Here is a 26,535-nt window from a genome sequence, read left to right as displayed (position 1 = left end):
GCTGGTGATGCAAAAATAATTTTATCAGTAAGGCAATTCCACATCACCAAATTCGAGTTTTAAACTCGTGATCAACTAAAAATTTCCCCTAAACACCCTAAAATAAACGTGACATGGCCCCTTTAAAAAGAGGACCCCTCTCTTGCTTTTGATCAGCCTTGTTCCCAGCGCCTCTCTGAGCGAAAGAGACAGGAAGAAGAGGGATTCGGGAGAGAGGTTTGCGAATGATCCAAGGACGAAAACCGGAAGTGAATATTTCACATGCCAGGACAGCAGTCTCTGTCTCAGATTTTTAAACTGTAATCGTTGCCAAAAGTGAAAAGATAATTAACATTACAAATGTGGTAGTGTGAAGATGATTACGTTAAAAGGAAAAGAGCTCACTTCCGAATGCCGTCCGTGCCAACTCTTAAAGTCGTACTATGATCAAAAAATCAAATATTTTTTTCCTTTGGATTTCAAAACTATGTTAACTAAACCCTAAGTGACCCAAGTTTTAAGCCACACTTTTCCTATTTAATTGTCCGCCATTACGTGCAAAGGTTAGAATCCTCATGATATTTTCATTTGTCTGCTCGTAATTATTATAGATAGTAAGGGGACATGCTACTTAGTACATTACGCCTGTTTAATTGTTTTAATGGACAACCGATTTGAGTTTGAACATGTCTTGTTGTAAACTCAAATTGATTATCCATTTTTTTTTAAAAAAAGGGATCTTGCCTGCTTTTACGACGAAAAAATTGAAGTTATTTCTATTATTACGGCTTTTTTACTTTATTAGTTAACCCTGGTGACTTGTAATCTTATGATTCGTTCTAGAGGCATGACCCGCCAAGATATAGTCTTTGTTAATTTCGGCATGCCAAATTCTGAATTTTTCTTCTCGAAAACAATAAAAATTGTGTTCACGAGTCTGTACGTGTTAACACTTAGAAAGGATAGATCTTAGTTACTCACAAGACTTTGGGATGCTACAGAAGGCCAGAGAACAGAGTCATTTGGTTCATACATTGGGTTCAAAAGCGGCTTTAGGACATCCGATTCGTTAAGATGTGACCTGTAACAAATAGAAAATCACACCAGAAAAATGTTAAGTAAAAATAAGGAATGAATCCGACAAAGACTAAGCAGTGGGCGGGAAGTAAACGATTTAGTAGAATTTCCGACGAAATGGCTAAAGTTGACTCGGACTTGTCTCCAGGGGAAATCCCTGCGAGGGTATTATTTCAAAATAGCTGATTCACAGCTCACCAAAGAGATATCGTCTTTGTCTTTAGTTGGGATTTAAGCCGATCTGCTTCGTTGTTGCACAGAAATGTCCCTAAAAAACAAAAACACTTTTTAGCCACAAATCAAAACTTATTGACTCTGCAACCGGTTACTATTTTAAGCTTTGCTTTCCGCGCATTGTCATTGGATCAAAACACTGTCAAAGTTCCAATAAAAGCCTGGCAGGGGCACTTATTAAGTTTTTGGGGAGGGACTTAATCTTAACCTTGTTTAGGTTTTTCCTTTTCGCTTGTAACTGAGGTTTCCTTGTTTTTCTGACGGAATAATAACCTGCGGGGCAGAGATAAGACAAGCATATCAAACTACGTGGTCCTCTGTATTGCAATCGAAGGGTGTAAAGTGCAGGTTGCAGCCGGGGTTGCATGTTAGGGTTGCAGGTCATTGTTTTACTATAACTGAAACAACCCAAACCTTTACAAAAATGCTAACCTTAGGATAACATTGTTTTTTAGGCCTAATATTAGCATTAGTAAAGTTTTGGGTTGTTTCAGCTTTGGTGAAAGGTTAGGGTTAGGGTTAGAGTTGACCTGCAACTCTAACCTACAACCTGCAACCTGCTGTTTACACCCTCCAATATCGCAATCTTCTGGGAGACGGGGGAGGGGACGCGTCTATTCCAATATTTGACCCTTAGCGGAGGGTATTCACCTGAAGGGGAGGGAGGGCGTCTACAAGAGGCATTTACAGCAACCTAAGAGCAGCAGCCAACTCGAAAACTTTGCTACTTTGGCTGTTGCACACTTATTCAATACATATGTAATTCCAAGTTATACAATCTTTTCTTCTGATCTCCTGAATTTTCTCTATTTGTGTTTCCTAAATAGTGTGAATAAAGTTGTTGTTGTTGTTGTATTCTGATATTCTCGGACTAGGCCAATTGAAGTAGGCTGAATATTTAAGGTTTCTTAAAGAGACAATTGCCAAAGATCAGTTCTCTCTTCAAGTTCAAGTTTAACCCACTTATTCAACTACAATACAATAACAATAAGAGTAAAAAAGAAATAAAGCTGGAGCTAACTATACATTAAATTAAACATAACAAAGAAGAAAGTGTGTAGCAGCCAAAGGAGCCAAGCTTTCGAGTTGGCTGCTACCACAGAGCAAATACTACTTAGCTTAGCGTAAATTAATCTTTAGAAAGAGATGGAGGTTTATTTTACTCCTCAAGATCTCTTGTAAATAGAGGCACATGAAGGTTATAAATATCTGATTAATCAACGAGCCTCAAACAAGCTTGCGTGGGTGACTATTAAAAATTGTTACATACCAAATTGTGAAGAGTATGCATGCTCGAAAAGGGTGATGAGAAAACGATCATTGAATTCAAAAGAGCATGGAAACTGCTGATAGACCTGATGAGGGAAAAGTAAATGAAAAATTTTTTAAGACTTTTGAACAAACTCAGATAATTCAAAGATTGAAATACATGTTTGGACATTGGGTTGAAAATTGCAGAAAACTAACCTGCCAGACACAATCGAGAAAGAGCAGAAACACAGGACCTTGCCCCTTGTATCTTGAAGGAGAAACACCCACTTTGACACAGCGCTGTGCAAATGGATGACCTCCGCGTAACCACTCTCTATCGATCAAGCCCTTAAACCTGTGTATCAATGTTAATAATATTGTACATCATATAATAACACTTGACTAAAGACGAGGCCACCTAAGGCCCGGTTGACACAATGGAATCTGACATGCAACATTGCATGTTTCGTGTACTCATTTGGGGGGTGGAAGCGCAATATTGAATAATGATTAACGGCTTAAAAAAGTAATTGAATAAGGAATATTTAGTGTTTGAACATTTGGAATAAAGAATTTTAAGGTTTCCGTTAAAGAATAATGAATACAGAAAAATGAATTTCGAACAAAATTTTAATGATGAATAACAAAAAAAAAAAAAAACGGAAAAAATGAAAGGAATAATGAATAACTGAGATCCAATTATTCTACTTCCATCCCCGATACCCATTTTTGTAAAACTACTGAAGCTTTACTACACTGGCAGTGATTTTAAATCTCTGTCCAAATCTCCTTACTTCATTTTTCCGCATATAGAAACTAAAGAAGGTGTAAAGGTGAACAAAACACTGCTCTCAAAGGGTATCGAACTTGTAGTTGCAATTCTGAGTGTTTTGATCGTACCCTGATCGCCACATGACACTGGGCAGCGAAACACAGAAGTTACAAGAGACAACAAGTCCATTGAAAATGCAAATAACGTTACGCTCACCCTTCGGCTGTTCTGCAATAAGGATCCAGCAAAACTTGAACCAAGGATGTAACCTGAAGAGTGGCATCTGTCCCTGCATCTCCGTGTACCAACACAGTTGTTCCTGTCATATGAGCATTGAAACACACCGACAGTAAATTTTACTTTTCAACACATTCACGATCATTATAAGGTAGCTGACTAGCACGCTGTGCATTGGAAAAAAAATAAAACTTGCTTTGCAAGCCCAGAAACTAAAACACACTAACACACAAACAATATTGGTTAATTTATTTTTAGTTTTCCCTGAAAGTCTTCATGGCACCGAAAAATGCAATAAATTATAATACACAAGAAATGTTCCAAAGAGTTTTACAAAAAATAATCCTATCTAAGGGAAATGCTTGAATTATGTATCATTGCTTTAATGTTTCAATTAGTTTCAGTACCCTGAATATCCAAACACCGTGCAGCAAAAAAAGCAGTAGAGAGAACACTTTGAACATGATCCAGCCAGGAACTTGACTCCAGTTTAGATAACCATGAATTCATGCTTAGCTTTGGGTCCAAACTTCCTGAAGGAAAAGCACAATATTACAACATGATCAAATGAGAAACTCAGAAGTGCAGAAAATTAGTTAAACTCTTTGGTTGACCTCTGGTCTATGTCAGTCATGTCCATGTATATGCTCAATTTTGATAAATATCACCAAGTACTTCACTGAGTTTAACTGCCAACTACTTACAGTATTCAAACACACAGTTGGGTATGGGGTCAGGATTGGTTGGTCGTCTTCAATACACTTTGAAAATAGCTTTTGTGCTACCTGCCTCTTTACAACAAATTTCTTAACAGTTACATGTGTGTGTTTCATTGCATTTTTCCCTTCTCTCAACAACAGAACAATCTTCAAGCTTTCAATATCAATGTGTGCAAAATATTTAATGTATGTTCATTAATTTACTCAACTTTCAACTACATGTACATCTACATATATTTGGTCGGTAAAAGTCGCTAAGACATCACACCAACTGTAAAAATTATATAAATAATATAAAATTAAATAACAATTATATTACTTAATAAGAAAAGCTGATAAATTAGAGTTAAAACACTCCAATAACTTGATGATACAATGGCCTCAGGGAGGCAGTTCCAGTCAGATACAGTTTTGGAAAATACGAAAATTTAAAAATGTCCTTATTTGCATATGGCATGCGAAATTTTTTTTAACTTGATGGCTTCCCCTCATGCAACTCTCTGAATGTTGAATTAAATATTTTCGGCTTTCTATATCAATAAGACTATGAGTTACTTTTAATTATACATAAATGTTAACCTAAACTGTCTTCTCATTTCCAGCATATCCCACCATAAGCCATTAATCATGAATGTCTGTAACATTTGCATGTCTATTATAATTCTGTGAGTAGAACTGTGCTGCTTTGCATTGAACCCTTTCCAATGCACTGATATCTTTCGTTAAAAATTGGTCCCAAGCTGCACTTGCATATTCAAGTTTTGGCCGTACCAGGTATGCTATTTCTCTCACGTTTTTGGGACAATTCCAAAGGTTGCGTTGTATTATACTCAAAGATTTGTTTGCTGTAGCTGTTGTCATGGAAACATTTAGGCTTGTTCGTGATAGTGACCCCAAGGTATGGGAAACTCTCAACCTGCTCCAACTCTACACCACAGAAGACATAATTATTTTGGTAATAACGGGATCAAATACGTCATGTATATCAAAATGTACCTTCCACTAATTTTGCAACACTGTCATTAAGAACAGAATATCTCTCTATGTTCTGGTAAACTCTCCTCCACTGAGGGTAATTTGACTCCAGTTCCACTCCTCCACCTTTGAAAGAAACAGCAAAGAAATGAATATCTGACTGTTCCATTCAAACAAACTATTCAATGATTTGAAAATACATGTATTAATTTTGGTAGCTAATATTCTCTGGGTGAGCTACACAACCGGTACTCACTCAAAAGAAAGAAACAAAACTTATAACCAACAAAACCATACAAATATAATGGAATGTTATGTCTAGTAAAATCACATATAAGCTGAGTGGGAAAATTATATGAGATGAAATGAAATGACATGACAGATGGAAAGTACAACTGCTCATGATAAAACATAGCATGGAGATAGAGGAAGTGGAGGAGGGGGGATAAATGCTTGGATGACTTGAATTATGTGGTATCCACAACGCTTTGCAGAACTAAACTGACCTTTTTGATGAATTCCCTACCATGTCAAAGTACAAATTACATATTATAATTATCTAAGTGTGAACACGTCTATGGGTGTATTTGTCGACTTATTAACTTTTAGACTTGTCAGCTTGATGACTTGTCTATTTCTTTACTTGTCTTCTTGCCTACTTGCTGACTTGTTCACCTGTTTACTTGCCTGCTTGTCTTCTTTCTGATAGTTTGTTGACAATGTCAAATTGAGACTTGTCTAGTTCTCAGCCTGTCTATAATTATGTCTAGACTTTGCCATTAATTTTACTGACTAGTTGACAAGGCTGTTGCATTACATTTTTGTGCACTTATAAACTTGTCAACTAATCATCTACTTATCTCCTTGTCTACTCATTTTACTGTCCACCAGTGGTGTACAACTCGGACAGTTTTTAACCTTTTGTTCTGCTGTTCATAGCTGCTGCTTGAGAGCGAGTATCAATAATGACTCCCTTTAATTCACTTCCCAGAGTAGCGTTCACTAATTTCTCATCTTCACGGCTTCTTTTGCCTCCCATAGTAGTTAATGGCTGACTACATCGTAACATGACTACCTGTGAACAAACATAAACACCAAAATCCAGTGCTCCACCACAAACTAGTGGCCAAACGTATTTTATTTCACCAGGGAAAGAGCATTATCCATCTTTTGGTTATGGCCCCAAAAATATAATCAAATCAAATAAGACAGGGATCCACATTCGCAGTTGTCCGGTCATCCCAGATGACTACAAACTCGCCCAGACAAGTGTGATAACTCCAAATAGTCTGTTGGACGACTGAAGTTTTAATAATTATCTTTTTGTGAATGCCATCAAATGTTATAATACAGAAATTACATTTATGTACTGTCGTTCTGATCGTTTTCGTTCAATGGACACTTCCAGAAAAATAAAGAATTAACATGCAGCTTTTCTCAGCAATGAAATCTCAACAAACTCAACTACACATGCCTAATTGTCAGAAGTTGGGGAATCGATCACAGGACACAGTGTAAAAAGCATTATAATCCATTGGTCACTTGTCATCATTCTGAGAAACCCTTGTCTGAAACAGTCCCTTATAATTATATCATAGTACAGCCTTCAGATCTACAGTACATGTATAGCAAAGTTATTGAATGTGTTGATGGGAATGGTGGTATGGTAATGTGGTACAAAATTATGTAATGCTAATGATAGTATGGTCTTTTTTAATAATTAACAATTATTCGCCGAAGGCGAAGTGATTATCGGTGAATGTTCACCGAGACGAAGTCGAGGTGAATATTCAACGATAATCACTGAGCCTGAGGCGAATAATTGGTTTAGTATAAATACACAGGTGATTATTCAAAAAAGAGAAAAAAATACATTTCAACGCAAAAATCATATTCACTTACAGTGGCAAAACGACTACTGGCAGCCATTTTGTCCGTCGAGGTGATTATCAGCTGATAATCCAAGATAGCGAGGCAATGAGAGCGCGCGATTTTGTATAATCACCTGTGTATTTATACTAACAAGCCATATTCTACTGTGTGGCCTCCTACACTGTACATGTATTAAAGTAACTTCAAGGTGTGTTTTCCTTGTTTATTCCAGTTTGTTTATGACCCAAGGGCCATAACTTATAGTATGGTACTCAAACTCAGTTCATTTGAGTGAAATGAATTTCCTTCTGTTATTGAGTAAGACAATCACTATCCACTTGATTCTCACCCCATTCTTGTGATAGTAGCTCAAAACTGGAAACCTGCCTAATTGTCTGAACTGGGATGAAGCTTTCAGGGTGTCATCTGATATGTTCTTTGGTACCACAACACTAGCTGGATAACTTGGACATAACTAAGACATAAAAAAATATGTTGTGACTATATATCATTGAATCATAGCACTGGGTTTTTTCTCCTGTGCTCCTACAAAGTAACACCCTCACAGGTACAGTGTACTTTTTAATGTATTTAAAGGGAGAGAGCACAAGGTATCTTGAGCAACCATTGCCCCAAGTCACAACATTTGACGTGCACTTCTAAATGAAAAAATATACTTGTCATCACTCAAGCAAAAAAAGAAAGTAGTTAGTACATACGGTAACAATCAGTCTTGAATTTTTAAATTTATATAAAATTAATGGTGTCCTTTAAATGGTGGGCCTTTTAACCCATTGACTCCTAGGAGGGGAACTTAATAGATTTACTCTGTCTAATGTCCTGTCTAAAGCCAGACGATTTTACTCGTCAATAGGGATGGTCTAGGGCAGTTCAGGTGTCAATGGGTTAAACATCCACTCAAAAACTAGATGTCCCTGGTTAACCCATTGACTACTAGGAGTGGGAATTAATAGATTTTACTCTGTATAACACCCTGTCTAACGGCAGACAAGTTTGCTGGTCATTGGGGGCCATCCAGGGTGGTTCAGGTGTCAATAGATTAAGCGAAAAATTATTGCAGTTTTAATGAAGCAACTTAAGCAGTTTGAAAGAGGTCTGGATTAAATCAGCTTCCATATGGATTGATAAAAGTATTTAGTAAAGTCAAAGTAAAGTCAATTTATTTAACACCTGCCAGTAGTTCCTTCAGTTACGAAGCTGGTATCAATGGAAGCCGATTGTGTGCCTTTTACCCCCCTCTGGCACCTCTGTCAGTGCTCCGTTTCACGGATATTTAAAGCTATAGCTGCATGGATCAGAGGAAAGTTGAAACAGACATTGAAGTCACCGAGGATAAAACTGGGGACCCCTTTGCACCGAAAGCCGCACACTAGCCAACTGAGCTATGCCTGCAAATGTTGGTTTTTGAGGAGAGGGGAAAACCAGAGTACCTGGAGAAAAACCTCTCGGAGCAGAGTAGAGAACCAGCAAACTCAACCCACATATGGCATAGAATCCAGGAATCGACCCCAGGCCACATTTCTGGAAGGCGAATGCTCTCACCACTGCACCAGCCCTGCTCCCCAGTGGTAGAGAAATGTGATGTAAAATCACACAGTCACCGCTCCAGTCCTGTTCAAGCCTCAATGTTTTCCATGCTTCTTTGGAACTGGAGCTTCTCAATCATTGACAATATGATGATCTTTCCCTTGGAAATTAGTCAAATCAAATACAGGTAGTTCTGCCCCAGAGTTGGTCCTTCCCACAGTATTCTCACAACCCTTATATGATAATGAGTGCTTACTAGACACAATTACAATACCTGGGGTGGATCAACTCTAGGGTGGAACAACAGTTGTTCCACCCCAGACACACTACTCACACGCCAAATTCTTCTGGCGTGAACCAAGTCACATGGTCTGCCTCTTTCGAAGGCATCGGAAGATGAGAATTGGCAGTGAGAATCCAACGGAAACCTCAAAAACAGACTGTGTGCCATTTGTTTAATGGAATCGTGGTTTGGACGAGGTTGCTTTCATTACAGACTTTTCACTCCGTGTGATGTGTGTCATCTTTGCACTTGTTTGTTTCCAGCCGCCCCGCATGTTAAAAATATGGTGAATCTACACAATTGTGTATTTCAGTTCTTTGAATAAATGTAGTGGAAGTATATTCGCCTTCTTCAAGCGGCAAGCGGCCAGAATTTAATGAACTTATCGCGTTATGCAATTTTCAAAAAGTTGCATGACAGTATATTGTTTACGCACTGATGCAAGTGACACACTGTTTTCTCCGGCAAAAATGTCTTGCTTTACTCACTATAACAACACAGTATTGGAACTTTTTATAAAATTTTCGATTTTGATTTCAGATGAGATATTGCTGTTTTTTCCAAATTACGTTACGGTGGAGTTTTCGATAGTCTGTTTATGTTTAATAGCCGTGTATTAAAGCCGACTCGAAAAGAGCCTTGTTCACGAGATCAGTTGTTCATTCTTAAGCCGTTCAACTCTATCTGTTATAAAAAAGCTTTTACCCGTTCAGTCGTGAAGGTCACTCGTTTAAAAATTCCTTTGGCCCATTCAGTTTGTGAACTCACCCGTTCAAAAAATTCTGCAGTCGTTCGATCATTCGTTTCAGTCGTGCGAACTACTTTACAACCCGTGAGCTTGCCGCGCGTTCAGTCATTCAAACAACTTTCCTAAGAAACGTTTTCGCGTGAGAGGTCACAACTGGTATTATAAACCAGTCAAAACATATCTGTAGACACAATGATTGTATATTTTATATTAACAACAGAGCGAATACTAATGATTTACCTTTTAACATCAATCTTTTGGCACAACTGTGGAATTAAGTTTTTTTTTTATACTCTAATAATGCACCATCCATGTTCTTATGAACCCTGTTCACAAATTAATTAAACAACCTATTTGGCAATTAACCTACATGTATAACCAAAGTAATGGGGTTACCCTCTGCTCAACCAATTTTGTTCCACCAATATTTATTGGTTCATTTGGTCTTACACATACCATCAATTAATTTGTCAGTTTGCTAAACTCCCCATACACCTCCTGTAAAAGTTCATTCAACCTCTGTACAGAATCGCTACATAGACCTCTCTATAGACTGAGGTGTTCCCCCACCCCCTAGTAATTAAAACTAGCCTAATACTGGTCACACCTCATCCCCAACAATGTAGCACAATAGTTTCCTTCAAAACTCACCTCAAAATTACTGTTGGCATGACTTATTCTCCATTGTTGAGTCAATGCAACTAGTTTGGAAAATTCTACTTCTGTGTTAAAGAGTTCCCAGCCATCTTCATCAATAGCTTTTAGGTGTCGATAAAAGAAAGGGTACTTCATATTTGTGTTTTCTGAAAAGAAAATTATACTTGCAGGAATGTCTGAAATTACCTGCATATTTTACAAAATTTTTCACCACAAACATTTACTGGCTTACGCTTGGTGTAAATCTAATTTCTACAATAACAATTATAATTATAATTGTGACAAATGGTTAATGAATATGAAAAATGCACAAGAAATTAATGCTATAGGGATCTGTTTGTTGACAGAGAGAAATTCTGTACTATTGTAGCTACAAATGTGAGAATATATTTTGAAAATAGTGTACATGTATCTGTGAATTTATTGAATTGGCACAAACATTGTGTTGGCAGCAATCAGGTGATTTCCAAAAGAACAATGTCATTTCAAACCATTGTGACAAAGTTTCATCTACCAAAAGACGCAAAATAGGGCAAACATGATGCTAGCAAACATCAATAAATTTCTGTGATACTAAAAGAGATAGAGATACAAGCAACTTAAAGGAAAAGGAAAGGAAAATAATTTCATTTACAGTGGTACTATGATCAAAAAATCAAATCTGTTTTTCTTTGGATTTCAAAACTATGTTAACCCATTCACCCCTTAAAACGTATAACCGGCCTAAACTGGCTTTACTTAGTATTTTACTCTGTATAACACCAGACAATTTTACTCGTCAATGGTGAACCCCCAGGAGTCAATGGGTTAACTAAACATTCAGTGACCCAAGTTTTAAGCCTTAACTCAAAAAAGACACTCATTTATTTTAGCTGGAATTTTGTTATTTAATGGTCCAGTACCACTACTAACTTTAAAATCTTGAGAGAGCTGGATCAAGGAGAAAATGACGTCAAAGACTCACCAGTTCAAGAATGCAATGCGTTTGTATGTGACTGAATAAATATGCAGCACAGGAGTTTTGGGCTTTCAGATTTTTAAACTCGTGTTTTGCATACAGAATAAACTGTGTTTAAATGCTGAAATGTTAAGCTATTGAGTATAAAATGACGTCACTTTTCCCAAGATCCAAGCCTCTGAGGTCCAGTTGGTCAGTTTTTATTGTGACTAATTATGGCGGACCATGAAATCCAAAACTTACACTCACGGTAAACAGCCTTTGGATAAAAATCAAAGCTCAAAATTTGCCAGGTAAGTGTGGAGAAAAAAAGCAAGTGATTTTTTTAATCATAGTACCACTTTAAGCGGCTACTCTTCTAGTGCTGGTGCATGAAATAATGAATACGCCTTTTTCGATATATTAAAATTCAGCTTGCAAGCTAAGACAGGTTAAGAGGACAAAGACAAAGGAAAGTGGATGATACAATTGTATGTATTAGGGAATACTTTTCACTGCCTCACTGTCAAGCTAGTTGAAAAGTGATAATTTTATTTTGAAAATGGCCTATTGCAGACACTGTAAACTGAAATCAACAAATAACACATTTGAATCAAATGTTAGTTTTTGACAAGAGGGGAAAACGGAAGTACCCAACTTCTCAGTGCAGAGCAGAGAACCAACAAACTGAACCCACCATGACACCAAACCTGAGAATCAAACCCAGGTCACAGTGGTGGGAGGCGAGTGTTGTCCCCACTGCACCATCCCTGGACCCTTTAAGACAAAATATAGGGTGTTTTTGGATGGATTTCTTGCTGCTGTGTGTATTTTAAAACCAAGTTTTGTAGGAAAATACACATTAATTTGCCCCCTGAGCATCCCATAATGTCTTTCGAAACAATAGAAATCAAAATGGCCGCCGTATCGGTAAGAAGGTCTATTCCCAAAGGGGTTGAATTGACGCTGAGGGGTACTAGGCCAATGGGTAATGGACTCTTGATCTGTCTTATATCATACCAAGTTATTCTGACATAGCCATAGATAATTCATGATATTGTTTCGGGCTACACTCGTCTTCCTGTAAACTTGTAAATGATGTAGCTTTTACCACTTTTGACGGTGTGTTTCTTGAGGTATTCTGGAAGGCTTTTAAGTGCCAATTTTGCTATTAAATCACTCTCATGGCAAAGGCAAATTTACGTAACGGAAAATTATTATTTTCTTGGAAGAGCAATCCTAGTACAGAGTATTAAAGGCTCGGGTAGGTCTAAATGAATGCAGGAAAAAAAACCAATTTCTGTGTACCATGGGTACCAGAGGTTTTATTTTTCTTTCGCAAGGAGCAGTTAACCTGCCAAAAATTTATGAACAGTGAATGGAGAAGTGAAAAATAAGAACTTTTTTTCCTCTGCACGACCGCTTTGCCATCCTGGCTGATATTGTGGCTTTGCCGCAAGATCACGTCATAGAAAAAAACCCTCTGGGATCCAAGGTGAGATTATCATAAACATAGACTCAGCCTATGGTCAGACTCAGACTAGTTGACAGAGAAAAGTTTAGAAGCTTGGACTTGCTTCTGCTTAGGCAGCATTTTAAGAAGAGGCAAACGCGATTATCAGTGGATGATGAACATGAACAGCCAGGTGATTCTACTAGGTGATGAAAAACTAATGAAAAGCTACTTTTTTTGATAGGAAACTTTTTAGTCTTTCTTTAAAACAACGATGAGGCTGAGATAGCTTGAGATGAACCACAATTTGAAGAGCACGCTAAGAACATACCCCAACAAAAAATAGGCTTGTACCACTCCTGCAGTATATGAGTCCAAATTAAGACTTTAAGTTTTTTGGATTTTTCAGCTACAACCTCACCAATACATGCAAAAATACTTGAGACACTGTATCCCATTTGGACCACCAAGAGATCTCAATCCCCTTATCCTTCCCATTCCCCCTTTCCCTTTATCAGTGTACTGTAGCTAGAATAATATGCACTGACCATGCTTAAATCTTAAAGGAACAACATTGCACAGGGGGCAAGGAGGGAGTTTGTGTTATAATTATGCAAGAGATGATTCAGAAATGCTACATGTAGCACTGATTCTAAGTTAAAAATAAGTTAATAAGTGTGTCAACATTTTTGCATTACTGGTTGTAGATACATGTAGAACTTTTCTGCAATCTGAGCAGATTTATTTCATAAAACCTTGCCATAAAATTAATACAAAGAAATTATAAACAACTTTTGGTGTGATTTGGGGTTCCTATTGTAATGGTAATCAGGATGAAACTATACATGTATTATCACTTGAAAGCAAAAAAAGCTAAACATAGTGTCATGAGAATGGCTTCAGGAAACAAAAGAAAGTAGTTTCTTACCAATAGTTGACAGAATATCAATCGATGACGCCACATTCAGTGCTTCTTCAATGTTATTAAATCTCAGTTTTATGGTATCAAAGTTTTTGCAGCACAGTGTCAATGTCCCTTGTTGGCCTACTGCCTTCTTTTCCACATGCTCTACTGCTGAGTGCAGAAGCTGAATTAAGAAAAAGAGAGGGAATCCAAATATAGCAACGATTGTTTTCTTTTATTACATATCCAGTTCTAAATGCACCAGTCCAAGCTTTACTCAGTGCTGAAACAATGAATAAGGTTGCATTAACTACATTGTACATACCAGAGCAGATGAGAATAATTATTATGACTTAACATTATGATCCACTCTGTTGACATGGAACTGATTGAACCAAGTTAAATTTAACCATTATTAGTGGTTTTACTATTATATATCCCCATGTAGAGGGAAAGACTTCCCAAATGCCATCTTTTACAGAGTTACCAAACATCTAACAAACCATGCCTTTCTGCACAAAACTTTCCGACTGATTTCAAATTTGCCTGGTACCATGTGAAGGGCAACAGTAAAACACTGAATGATGGAATGGTGGAATGGTAGAATGACGGAAAATCCTTAAACTTGGAATGGCAGAAAATCGCCCAAAATCCTAAAATGCAGAACGGGGGAAAATTGCCCCAAATCCTAAAAGACCAAATATAAAATCCCAACCAAAATTGTTTTAAATGATTGTTTGTTCGAAAAAAAAATCTTCCTTTTTAAGCCATGGGAAATTGGCCGTATTACAGGGTTGTTGTAATAAATAGATATAGTCAAGCCTTAAGGCGGAGCTCCCTGGTCATTTATTCTTTCTGCCTGTAGGGTTAGTGCAAATAAGAGAGTGTCTAATCGGCGTGGGTGGGTGGCTCGTGGCTCGTGGCTCATGGGTAGTGGGTCGTGGGTCCGAGATCCTCCATGTATACACGTCATGTATACACACTTATATTATGCTGTTTCCAATGCCCTCTCGCAAAAGCCGTTTTGTCTGTGATCTCTTTCTAGGGTATATACAGAGTGACTCTGAAGGGATTGTGCCAAAGATGTTATGTTAACATTCTGTCAGTGATTCACGTTTTATTATTTATTTCTTTCAGGTAGTCCCTGCTTCAATTTCCTGGCACACTTGTAAAATAGCCAACTGGTTTGCCTCCCGCCAGATGGGATTCTTAACAATTGTATATGTTCAATGCTTGGAGATATTAGCTACTAGCTACTCTGAAATCCGAGGGTAAACAAAGTGATTCTTTTATTTTTTTTATTTTACGGTCGCTCTACAAGGTGGATGCATGATCCTTAGCTTTCATGAAATCAATAAATCATGACCAAACACGAAGACAAAAATCCCATGAGATGTATGCCAGAAAATGACTCAAAAGTTTGGTTGCAGCCATGACACAGCTTTTTCGTGTTTCCCAAAAGTTGATCAGTTGTTCTTTTCTTTTACTTGAAATGTCGACAAAAAGCAGTAGATCGTTACATCGAAGTTGTTGGGTAACGTGAGTTCCGTTATTCCATTAGCGTGAGTTCCAGAACAAACAAGCGAGTTCAATACAGTTTTCTTTTTTAATTAATGCATTCATTCTAGGAAAACGTGTACGCCAATGTTAAGCATATACCTTCGAACACTTTCGTTAAAGTTTACCGAAATTGTTTGCCGGAGCAGAAGGAAAAATGTCTATAGTTAATAGGAGACAGTTTTCCTTCATTCAACATTTCATAAATGGTGTTCGGGGAAAATAATTTGTGAGCGGGCAATTGCAATTGGACCCTGGGAAAGAATTTGAGGAGTAACTTCTTCCACTAAGTATGAGCTTTTTCTGGTATTCTGCTTGGGATGAGCCTGCAATCCAATTGAAAACTAGTACCTTAGTACCTTAAAACTTATTTATTCAAGGAAATTTTTGTATAACTTTTTCGTTTATGAATTAATTTTTATTTTTTAATTTTTCATGAATTGTAAAGCGCTTAGATCACGTCTGGATAGGCGCTATATAAGAATTATTATTATTATTTTATTATTATTATTATTATTATTATTATTATTATTACCTGGTCAGCAGTCAACGCTGACCTTGGTGAGCTCTAAGCTTGAGCCCATGATATGGTTATGTGATACTGGTCAGTGGATACCTTGTTTTGACAGGTGTCAATTGATCAAAACATGGATGTCCAATATCAAAGATGTATGCAGTATTAAAAACTACATGTAGCATGATACTGGTCACATTGGCATACATGGAGGGGTGAATGGACGTACATACGTACAGAGAGTCGATGACATCATGGCTATAAAACCAAAATTTCTTGCATCAATGGGTTACCATATTTTCTTACAGTAACTGTGGTGCTCCGTGTGCGCGCGCCAAAGGCGCACATAGAGCTCTGCTATTAACCCTTTCAGCCCCAATAGTGCCAAATGGCACTTACAGATTTTACTCTGTCTAACGCCAGACGATTTTACTCGTCAGTGGGGAACCCCTCGGGGCTTAAAGGGTTAACAGAGCGGAGTGAGGTTATAAATGTTAGGTTAGGGTCCAATTATGGCCTGCAAAATTCAAATCTCGCTTACACTTGAATTTTTATTTGTGTGTTTTCAATTCTTTTAAATAAACGAGTTTTTTTCTTTCAAATGGGCATCAAAGCAACAAAATGACTAACAGTGGTGCCGACAAGTTCATATGTCATCATTTGCACACTTAAAACTTTTTTTTTTGTAAAATTCCAAAATGTTTAAAGTCAATACCTAACCTTAACCATTTCACACCTAAACTGGCCAAACCAGGCCATACTTAGTATTAATTTTTTACTCTGTCTTTTTTTAAGCGGGCCATTTTCACTGGCTTCAGTTAAGTCCAGCCACAAAATATTTGTAGCACAATATCCTACATGAACAAACTTTATTTGCATGTTAACATATATTCATTGAAGGCTTGAGTCAATGCAGTCATGCCAGGAGACCCAGGGGAATAAAGAAATTTGTGGTTGACTAACTACGGTCTGTCACCCCAGTAAGGGTCAGCATGTTATCAATGGTCGAAGCCGTGGCCACTTTGGTGCTAAAGCACCATCGCCTTTGCACTCTGTTTTGTTGCAATATTCACGGCCTGACATTGCTTGCAGGACTGCTATTGCGTTGATGGTGGGTTGAGATGAAAGTTCAATCTTTGTCAATAGAATCTGATGTGAAATTGTGACCGTGGGAATATTTTATCCAGGAATATTTGACTTAAATTGGTGGCACCTGAGAATTTAGTCTCTAGCCTTGGGATTTTAATATAATATAACCGCTGACAACCACGAAATTGAGAAATGGCTCAAATCGCATCAGATATGGAAAACAGCCACACAAGGAAGGCAGCTATCCACGATGGCAATAAGGTTAGGCTTTTTAATTGAGATTTTCTTCATATAATTATCTTCTTAAGCTTTTTATCGGGATTCTCATGCAAATCCTTATATTTTTGTCGTCCATGCTCACACAGAGCTTGGGGCGCCTGTGGTCACACTCCTTTTGTTTCAACATGCTAATGTGCCGTGCATGTGTTCACCTTATTCACTGTTTTCGCCTGGAGGGTCACAAATGTTTCTTAGAGGCTGAGAAGAAGGATGCTTTCCATTAAGCCAAAAATTCCAGAAATTTCAGGCTGAAGTCAAACGGAAAGGTCCATTTTGGTTTGATCCGACCGGAATATTTGGGACCACCTCTGGAGGAGGTCCTCTTTGACTGGTTGGTCCGGTCCCACCAAAACATGCTGTTCCATTTACAAAAATTCTCGTTTCCAGCGGCATTTCATTGTGATGTAACCGAAGTTTTGGTCGAAACGTAAATAGAACGCTTTGGTCGGGTTGGAAATTGACATTTGGTGAAAAATGTCATTCCATTTTTCCTTTGGTTAGTTCCACTGGTCTCCAACCTGATGGTCCGGCATAATGGAAAGCACCTTTCGAGTTTGGATAATGTTTCACGGAGCATTAAGAACTCGACGGTCAACTTCCTGACCACCTCCACCTCATTCCCCCCACCCCCCCTTCCTCGAGTGAGTCCCAGCACCATCATGAACACGTCATCACTCACACCATTTACATGCTGAATTTAAGACTACACACTCTATTGGAATTCAAAATCAGGAAGTTACATTAAGATACTTACGATAAGCTCATCGATGTGATCAGTTCGAGAAGAAAAGATGAGATGATGACCCGTGACAACCAAGGTTCCTTCAAGATGGGGACAGCCTCGACGACGCAAGGAAACGTTATCTACTTTCGGTGACTTGATAAAATCCACCAAATCCATGTCAAGTAAAAGTCAGTTTCATTTGATAAAAGGAAAAAAGATAAAAACAAGACACAAGAATCCTGCAAAAATGGCACAAATAAACACTTTGCATGTACACAGTTGAGGAACCAAGCCTTGTAATCTGCTGGGTGACCTTACATATGTCGGTAAGTACTTTATGTATCCCTTATTATAATGTATTTTAGACCTTCGTAAATATGGCGTCACGAAAGGTTTTGGCACCCAAAATTTATAAGAAGTTTTTACAAGTTTGCGAGCAATGGCCCGTGGATCACAATCGCCTGGGAAGAGATTTTGGGGAGCATCTGAAAGGAAGCCTTGTGCCAAGCATTAAAAAATCAGAGATTGGCGTGAGTTCCAAGTACTTTTTGAGATATCTCACTGCCTAGCCTAGTGAAGAAGTGGCATGGCAGAAACTGGGATCCTATGAACTCAGAGTTCACCTATGTAATATACTGAAGATTGATGATAATCAGCTTCCTCGATCACTCCTTTCATTCAAAGTAGCTTGAGTCAATCAGTATGGGCAGTGTATGTTCTCATGTGGATTTGACCATTCTATTTTACTTAGCAAACTGTATCATTATGGAATTAGGGGTATTTATATGTCTATAACTGGTTTTCGACTTACTTGGCTCACCGTACTCAGACATCTCAAATTGATAGTCATGAATCTTCCAGGAGGAATTCGGTCACTGGATCGAAGTTCCGCAAGGTTCGGTTTTAGGACCTATACTCTTCCTAATTTAGATAAATGACATTTATACTTGTTCTGATAAACTCAGGTTTTACAGTACTTGTTTGCTGATGATACAAATTTACTATAATATGCTGACAAGAATTTGGAGTCTCTAGAAGCCGTAGTTGACAACTAATTGAAAAATGTATGTGACTGGCTTAATGCAAATAAACTTATAACTATTAATGCAAACAAATCAAATTTTGTTATTTCGAGGCTCATGCAAAAGAAACTTAATTATCATATATGCTTGAAAAATACGAGATACCAATATGAACACTGTAACAGCTTGTGAAAACAAGGATTACGCTAAATTTCTTGGGGTCCTAATTGACAAGCACTTAACTTGGAAACAACACATTGATTACATTGCTTCTAAGATCAGCAAAATTGTTGGTTTAATAGTGAGATTGCGGCACCGTGTACCATTAAACACCCTTCTTCAAGTTTACTGATCACTCATATTTCCCTATATTTATTACAGCATAGCTGCTTGGGGCCAAGCTGCTCAGTCTGACTTAAGGAAGATTCTTGTTCCTCAAAAACAAGCCCTCCACCTTATTTTCTTTTGTAATACTAGATCCCATGCTATCCCATGGTTTGTTTCTTCTACCAGTAATATTCTGCCAATTGATATGCTTTACTTTGAAACAGTATCTACCCTTGTGCATGATATCTCTATAATTCTGTACCAAAGAACATTCAGAAACTTTTTAATCACTCATCTAGCATTCATAAATATAATACACAATCATCAGCTATGGGCAACTATTATGTTAGTGAATCACGACTTAGCTCACAGTTGAAGTCTTTAGCCAACTTTGGAACAAGATTATGGAATTCTTGAACACTTTACGCGATTAGTGTTGCTATACACATGTAGTGTTTGTTGTAAAATTTAACTGTAATTTTTTAAAATAAACTTGAGCTTGAATTTTGAAATCTTGAGAAGCGGAACAAGAGTTTTTTAATTTATAATTAATTTTTATTGCATATTTAGTTGCTGCTGATGGTATTTTTCATCAGCTTGTACATAATGGTGATTTGTATTATACATGTAGATGGGTAGTGTAGTACTTCATTGCTTGTTTCTGTTCTCAGGAATGAACAAGTATTTTGAAGTCAGTGTAATATTAAACCTAAATTATCCTTATAATTATTTTTCTTCTCTTTTCTTTCAGCCACAAGAAGCAGAAAAGATGCTTGATAGCCTCATAAAAATAAGTTCAAACTATTATAGAAACAAGGTATATGACAAAATGTGTCCATTCAGAAATGAACTACTACCACTATTTCGACTGCTAGTTGCCACTACTTCCCCCACCACTACTACAAGTGTTGTTTAATATTTGGCTTGCACTGGAATATATCAACGATTAAATTGGTATATATTAAGAGTACATTGCGCCATTCTTTGAGATCAAACAACGATATTCTCCTTGAGTTGCCACGAGAAAGAACTAAGAGAACATTGGGGGACAGGGCTTTTTGTGTCGCTGCCCCAAAGCTATGGAACTCGCTCCCCCGTAAAATTCCCAACAGTAGAGCTTTGAACAATTTTAAGAATACGTTAAAAACACATTTAGTTAGGCTAGCTTTAAAACCTATGATTTAATTGGAATTAATTTATATTTATTTTTTAATTTGCATCTAGCTTTTTATCTAGTTTTTACTTTTTATAAATATCTGGTTTTTATTGTAGGTTTTTAGCTCATTTTACATCATACTTTGTAGTTTTTAATCATTATAATGTGCAGGTGATCATATATATTCATGCAACCTGCACAATATAAATGTAAATTATTATTATTATTATTTATAGGAGCTATCCTTCCAATCTGATTTTGGTTTTATTATGCTCTGTTCTCTGTTTGCTAATTAACTTTCCAGTACCCTCGCAAAGCAGAAACAGCATTCACTGGAGACTTGCAGGCTGTCAAAGAAGGTGCTAAACATTATTTGTCAACAGGTCAGCAATGTTTCTTATTAGAGAGTTAAAGCATGAGCAGCAATGATGACACCAAAAAGAACATTTCACATTGTAGTTTAAATAAGAGGGTTAGAGAAAAACAGACTTTGGCATTTTTTTTGCTCAGGAATTGCTGAATTTCCAGCAATTCCTGAGTTGTCCCATGTGTAATATTATTGGGTTCCAGTTATTAAACTGATAATCATTGAAGTATAAAGAAAATTGGAATTAATCATTGACGCTCATGTCTTCCATATAACCTAAAATTCCATGCTGAGAGGAATAGAATGGTAAAGAGGTGAACGAAAATGTAGTGTAGAGTTCATGTACTGCACATCCAAAACCAGTGTATTTGCTCCTTACACCTTGGCATTGTGTTTATAGATGTCATTGCTTATCATTTGTTGTTTTTTGCACGTACAGTGTATTAAAGATAATTTTTTATTTCTTTTGGTCAGATATGCAGAAAAAGTCAAAGGAGCAGACTTGGTGGGAGAAATTGATTAGGAAGAAGAGTGTCTATTATGAGGACTGAAAAGACCTATCATTTATAATTATTTAGCATTGATAGTAAACAAAGGAAAAAGTCAAAATTTGTTCTCATTGGGCAAGCAAACTTTGTGACCCACTTGCCCAAGGGGTTCCTTTGAACACTTGGCAGCTTTCCTCAAGCACTGTCATAACCCAAACCAATTTACTCTGTCAGACTGCTTCATATCGAAGAAAAGAGAAACTTCCTTGGCTAGTGTGGAAAGCCGTGGTATTTTCAACTGACAACATCCATGGGCCTTAACCTATTCACCCCTGAGGCATGCCCTGTTGACGAGTAAAATCTGCTGGCATTAGACAGAGTGAAATTTGTAAGTCTCACTCTGAGGAAGCAAAGAGTTAAAGGGGACATAGTTGTTGAGTGCATGTACATGTTCTTCAAAGAACAGATTATTGTAAATAATAATAGCACATGTAACAATAATATCATTGTTAAACTATTATCATTGTTGTTAATAATGATAATGATACTTTATTAATACATTTTTGTTGGTAACCTAGTAGTATTTTTTTTTTTTGGTCTTCCTAACATGCAACCTTAAGTGGCAGAACAAATTCCTAAGACAAATCCATCCTGCATGTAAATCCAGTACAATTTCTACTTGAGACCCTGCTACTTCCTTAGACAGTTTAATTTCTTTCAAAGGAAAAACTGTCTATATTTTGACTTTAGTTTGTAAATACAAAAAGATCCACCAAATAGAAGAAGGTTGATTCCCCTTCATCATCCTTGCCACACCTACATTCACACACACTGTCAGCCGCAAGCCCTGGCACAATAATTGTGCCAGGACTCTTGGAATATAATTATTGTATTCCACGAGGGAGGGGCAATGGACAGTCACAAGGTACATGTAAACAGGCAAAGTACTTTATTACAATTTTCAGTGAATGGTTCAGTTAAAAGCCTTCTAAATGTTACATACCAAAACTAACTTTTTGAAGTCTGTTTGAATTTATAGCTTGAAACTTCAATGAAGTGATCTTTTTTCCTTTAAAACACATGGCATTTATATTACCAACTTAACTACATAATAATCTCCCACATATTTGCCAATGCCAAATGGAAGCGAAAGAGGTTAGAACTGACAGGGTGTCCTGCAGTCTGCTATACAGAAAAACACATCCACTGATAATTACTAAACATTATTATTCCACTATTACGCCATTTCACCATATTTAGTCAAGAGAACGCGCAAAATAAAATACGGTAATATACTGTAGTTTTGCGGTTTGACCAGTTTAGAACAGATCAAATACGGACAGAATGGGAGTTTTTCAATGAAAGAAATTGTTTTCAACACGATGCAAAGCCTGAGAATTTAGCTCATCATCGCTCGTCACTCCTCATTTTGTTTATCCAATCAAGTAAAGATCTTTGGCTGGCTTTTTGTGTTGTTTACATCATTCGCATGCGCCCTGAAGGACAGATGATCCATTTTCTTCAAAACACTCTCACCAAATAAAATTGAGCAAAATAACACCTTTTGTAGTGGAATAATAAATCTCTTATTCGATGGTTTAACATATAACACTTGCGGACATTTTGCTCATTGCTTGTATTGTTCCACGCTGGCTCGGAAAAATACTATGCCATTTGCAAAATAATCCATGTGTATTATATGTTAACCCATCAAATAAGATGAATATACAGTCCACAACACATAGCCATTGGTTAGTTGCAGGTGAAGACTAACACTTTTATCACAGGTAATTTTCATGAATACAAAGATATAATATAAAAATTATGTTCTTTATTTTTTCCAAGAGTGCACGGTAACGATTCCTGCAATCTGATTGGTTCTTGGCATGTAACCATGCCTGTGGGCAGAGATAGGAAAATCTGGACAGTGCCTAGAATCAATTACATTGCAGGATTTGTTTCTGTGCCCATTTGTAAGAAATAAAGTTTTTTTTTTTTCAATTTCATTAGCTAGACCAGTTACCAGAGAACCAGCACTGTATACAAAGACCTTAAAAATTTAAGGCCCAAGGTTACCATTATTTTATTTTATTTTATTTTTTTCAGTTTTAAAATACCCAAACGATAGTTCTCTATTTGCAAATTGCAGACTGTCAAATACTGTTTTGTTCTAACAAAATAATTACCAACGAGTCACAAACACTGATTTCTTGCTCCTAATCATATTTCTTTTTCAAGCTACAAGATATTGCCAAAAAAAATGATGGCTGGAAACAATCAATGTCCCACTCCTAAAGTGCAATGATTTTGTCTTCATGCTATTAAGAGATTGGGCAAACACGTGCATTGTATCTATGAAAGCATTAATGCAAGCTTATAAATTTCTCAACAGTTTTGGGTACAACACCAAAATAAGATAATTTAAACTTTCTCACAGCCCTTGCAGCAATGCACTTTAACTCCAAGCGACTCTTTGAAGAAAGAACCCTACGTGCTTCGTCAGTTTCAGCAACATCCATGGCTGTCTTCCCATCAATATTAACAAGATCCTCATGGACTCCAGCATCTAACAATGTCTCCAAGACATCTCGTAAGATTTGAAGACCACCAGTGTTGGGTTTAAAGACCACAGCCAAATGCAGAGGGGTACTGCCTTTGTTGTTAACTGCATTCACATTACCACCGGCATTTATTATCAGCTTCACAGTCTCTATGCAGGGATATTTACACACATCTCTGACATAGTGTTCCTCTGTGGGTGTTTTTGACCACACTGCAAGGTGGAGCATTGTATTACCATCATGTGTGCGTGGATTCAAGCGAAGGAACCTTTGAATCAGGTCAAATACATGGGAATTATCTCTTTTCCTTGGATCTTGCACTTTAGTGAATATTGTCAAAAGATACAATGCACGATATACAACGTTTTCCAATTCCTCGTTAAGCAGCTTAGTCTCATGTTCAACTTTGGCCTTTCTGGACTCTGCTTTCTCTTTCAGCCTCTCATACTCACAAATAGCTCTTTCAAATACCTCTTCAATATACCTTTGTTTTGGAAGAAAATTTCTTTGCACCATATGACAAAAAAAGTCTGCAAATATTTTTAGATCATCTGTGATTGGCTGGTTACATTGCTGACCAATCTTCATTGCATGCCCCCATAAACCAATGCAAAGATCAAAATTCCCAGAGTCTGCAAACACTGCACCCCGATATCTGATAGGAAATCTGAGTTCAGTATTGTCTCTTCCAAGGATTCTCTCTCTTATTAGAAGGCCTTCCATGTGAATGTCATGGTCACTTCCTTCTATCAATGAAAGCTCCTGAAGAGTCTGACACTCTTTCCTACTTTGGTAAACTTCAAGTGGATCCATTTGTTGTTTGAACATTGGATGTGAAACATCTATAAACCTTTCTTCCATGCCACGTTTCATAAAAGAAAATGCCTTCTCAATATCATAGACATCAGGCTCATTTGCAATGGTTGCACCAAGAAGCTCTAGTCCTTCAATTCTCTGCTCTTTCGAACATTCTGGTCTCTTGATAAAATACTCGACCATTTCAATCTTACAGTCATTGCTAGCTAGGAGTAATGGGGTTAGCCGCTGGATATTTGGCAGCTGGGATGCACCCAAACCCAACAGTTCATTGGCAATCTCAAAGTGACCCCTTTCAACAGCATAATGAAGAACTGTATTGCCTTGTTTGTCCCTCAGATCCATGTTCGCTCCACGCTTGATCAGAAAATTCACCACATTCATGTGCCCGTTATAACATGCCACCATAAGAGGGGTGTTCTCGAAATTATTCCGCGCATTCACATCTGCACCGCTTTCCACCAAACATGAGACAATGTCTAGACGTCCATCGTAGGCGGCGGCCCTTAACGGAGTCGAGTTAGTCAAAGTTCTTCCATCCACATCGGCGTTTTCTTCAATTAATAATTTCACCACATCAAGATGTCCTGTCGCAGCAGCGGCCCACAAAGGAGTGCATCCCTCGATCACTTGATCATCAACTTTCACTGTCCCGCGAGCCTCTATGTCTGCTTTGTACCTGAGGAGCATTTTCACGGAGTCTAGATTACCATTGCGGGATGCGATAATCAAAGGAGTGGTGAATTGGTCGCCATCTTTGATTTTTGTTTCCAAAGCAGTGCTTCTTTCGCCAATAGTCATTCGCTGTAGAACGTCACTGAGAAGAACCACAGCACCATCGCGAGCTGCTTCGTAGATTTTAGGCTTTGGATTGAGCAATTCACACCACGATTGACCACCATCCATGTTACAAAAAATGTGAATATAGACCGTAGACAACCGTCTCTAATCAGATGTGTACCAGTCCTTACTCGACAACTCGGTCAAGTGACAATGTTTAGCTCAGATTTCAACTGTGTGGAGATAATAATCAGCTATAAACAATGAGACTGATCCATCATTTTTGCCTCTGGTCGCACTTTGTTTCTTTAGAGCGAAAAGCGAAAGTATACTTATCCGCCATTTCTCGGTTTCCTCATGTCCAGTCCCTATCGGTTGTATACGTCATCCTTCTCCATTCTTTTCCGTTTTCGTAAAACCTCGAAGGCCGAGGATCTGGCAACTGATGATTTAAATAACTGGACGTGCAGCCTGTCGATTGGCTTATAAACGTAGAGATTAAGCGCACAACCCTTCAGTGACCATACGAAATCAACGCACATATGCTGTCACCAAAATCTCGTCCCCAGAGTCCGCTTTTTCTTTTGGTCAGCACCAAAAACATGGACTTTGGCCACTTCCAAGAAGTCCGCACATCACGGACTTCCGGCTCTTCTAAGCACGCCCAGAAATTTGAAACAACAGTGGTTTCGAAACAGTGGTTGTCGGCGGTTACAAAAATGGACCTTCATTACGACCGCGCATAAATTAGAAGTGGCCACAGTCCATGTTCTTGCGGATCAAAAGAACAGCGGACTCTGGGGACGAGATTGTAGCCGCGTTAAACGCCGCGTTATGACTCGTTGGTTTAATTCAGTTTCATGCTCGGTGCAACAGCAAAGACAACGAAATGATACTAATGATTATAATAATAATGATGATGATAATGGTGAGGATGATACAAGTGATGAGTTGTTTAAGGACACTGGTATAATACTCGGGAAAAAAAAAATTCGAGTACTCCTAAGAGAAGTCAAACTTTGACCTTCCACAAGTTACACAGGAGACTCGTTCATGTATAAAACGACCCCTGTACGTCTGGGAACTGGTCATCGGTCTCATGAAATGTCCAATGGAGTCAGTTTGATCTTATTTTCTCGCCGCGCTTTCCGCTTTCTGAGTTTTTCGGTCCTCCACTATCCGGACTGCTAGCAGTCTAGTTGGATCTCA

General features: G+C 37.7%; 3 protein-coding genes across 3 annotated transcripts in view; 1 reads left to right on the top strand and 2 right to left on the bottom strand.

Annotated features, from left to right (window-relative positions):
- LOC138032448 (myotubularin-related protein 9-like) overlaps positions 1-18,112 on the bottom strand; it is a 22,376-nt gene extending 4,264 nt beyond the window's left edge. The window contains exons 1-12 of the mRNA XM_068880128.1: positions 17,840-18,112; positions 13,671-13,830; positions 10,347-10,498; positions 7,466-7,591; positions 6,163-6,319; positions 5,266-5,370; positions 3,958-4,083; positions 3,530-3,632; positions 2,758-2,896; positions 2,561-2,645; positions 1,255-1,324; positions 961-1,060 (exon numbers count right to left, since the gene is read on the bottom strand). Of these exons, the coding sequence (XP_068736229.1) occupies positions 961-1,060; positions 1,255-1,324; positions 2,561-2,645; positions 2,758-2,896; positions 3,530-3,632; positions 3,958-4,083; positions 5,266-5,370; positions 6,163-6,319; positions 7,466-7,591; positions 10,347-10,498; positions 13,671-13,830; positions 17,840-17,986 (1,470 nt within the window). The 5' untranslated portion in view covers positions 17,987-18,112. The remainder of the gene's footprint in view (positions 1-960; positions 1,061-1,254; positions 1,325-2,560; positions 2,646-2,757; positions 2,897-3,529; positions 3,633-3,957; positions 4,084-5,265; positions 5,371-6,162; positions 6,320-7,465; positions 7,592-10,346; positions 10,499-13,670; positions 13,831-17,839) is intronic.
- Positions 18,113-18,171: 59 nt separating this feature from the next.
- On the top strand, positions 18,172-21,746 carry LOC138032450 (ubiquinol-cytochrome c reductase complex assembly factor 2-like). Its single transcript, XM_068880130.1, has 4 exons — positions 18,172-18,339; positions 19,910-19,975; positions 20,619-20,697; positions 21,156-21,746. The coding sequence occupies exons 1-4, from the start codon at positions 18,187-18,189 to the stop codon at positions 21,230-21,232; spliced, it is 375 nt and encodes a 124-aa protein (XP_068736231.1). The 5' UTR covers positions 18,172-18,186; the 3' UTR covers positions 21,233-21,746.
- Positions 21,747-22,101: 355 nt separating this feature from the next.
- LOC138032447 (protein fem-1 homolog B-like) lies at positions 22,102-25,908 on the bottom strand. The gene has a single exon (XM_068880127.1). It carries the CDS (start codon positions 25,450-25,452, stop codon positions 23,533-23,535), a length of 1,920 nt encoding a protein of 639 aa, XP_068736228.1. The 5' UTR covers positions 25,453-25,908; the 3' UTR covers positions 22,102-23,532.
- Between the last annotated feature and the right edge of the window lie 627 nt (positions 25,909-26,535).

The sequence above is a fragment of the Montipora capricornis genome, chromosome 14 (genome assembly GCF_036669925.1).
Source record: "Montipora capricornis isolate CH-2021 chromosome 14, ASM3666992v2, whole genome shotgun sequence".
Taxonomy (NCBI): Eukaryota; Metazoa; Cnidaria; class Anthozoa; order Scleractinia; family Acroporidae; genus Montipora; species Montipora capricornis.
Note: the sequence above shows the minus strand (reverse complement) of the source record. Positions and strands in the feature narration are given on the sequence as shown.

What these genes read in the sequence shown, in the direction of transcription:
- LOC138032450 (XM_068880130.1), top strand. Translation starts at nt 18,187, where the DNA reads ATGGCGTCACGAAAGGTTTTGGCACCCAAAATTTATAAGAAGTTTTTA. An exon ending in CAAACTATTATAGAAACAAG is followed by an intron (nt 19,976 to 20,618) that starts GTATATGACAAA and finishes TTAACTTTCCAG; the next exon opens with TACCCTCGCAAAGCAGAAAC. An exon ending in TAAACATTATTTGTCAACAG is followed by an intron (nt 20,698 to 21,155) that starts GTCAGCAATGTT and finishes TCTTTTGGTCAG; the next exon opens with ATATGCAGAAAAAGTCAAAG.
- LOC138032447 (XM_068880127.1), bottom strand. Translation starts at nt 25,452, where the DNA reads ATGGATGGTGGTCAATCGTGGTGTGAATTGCTCAATCCAAAGCCTAAA.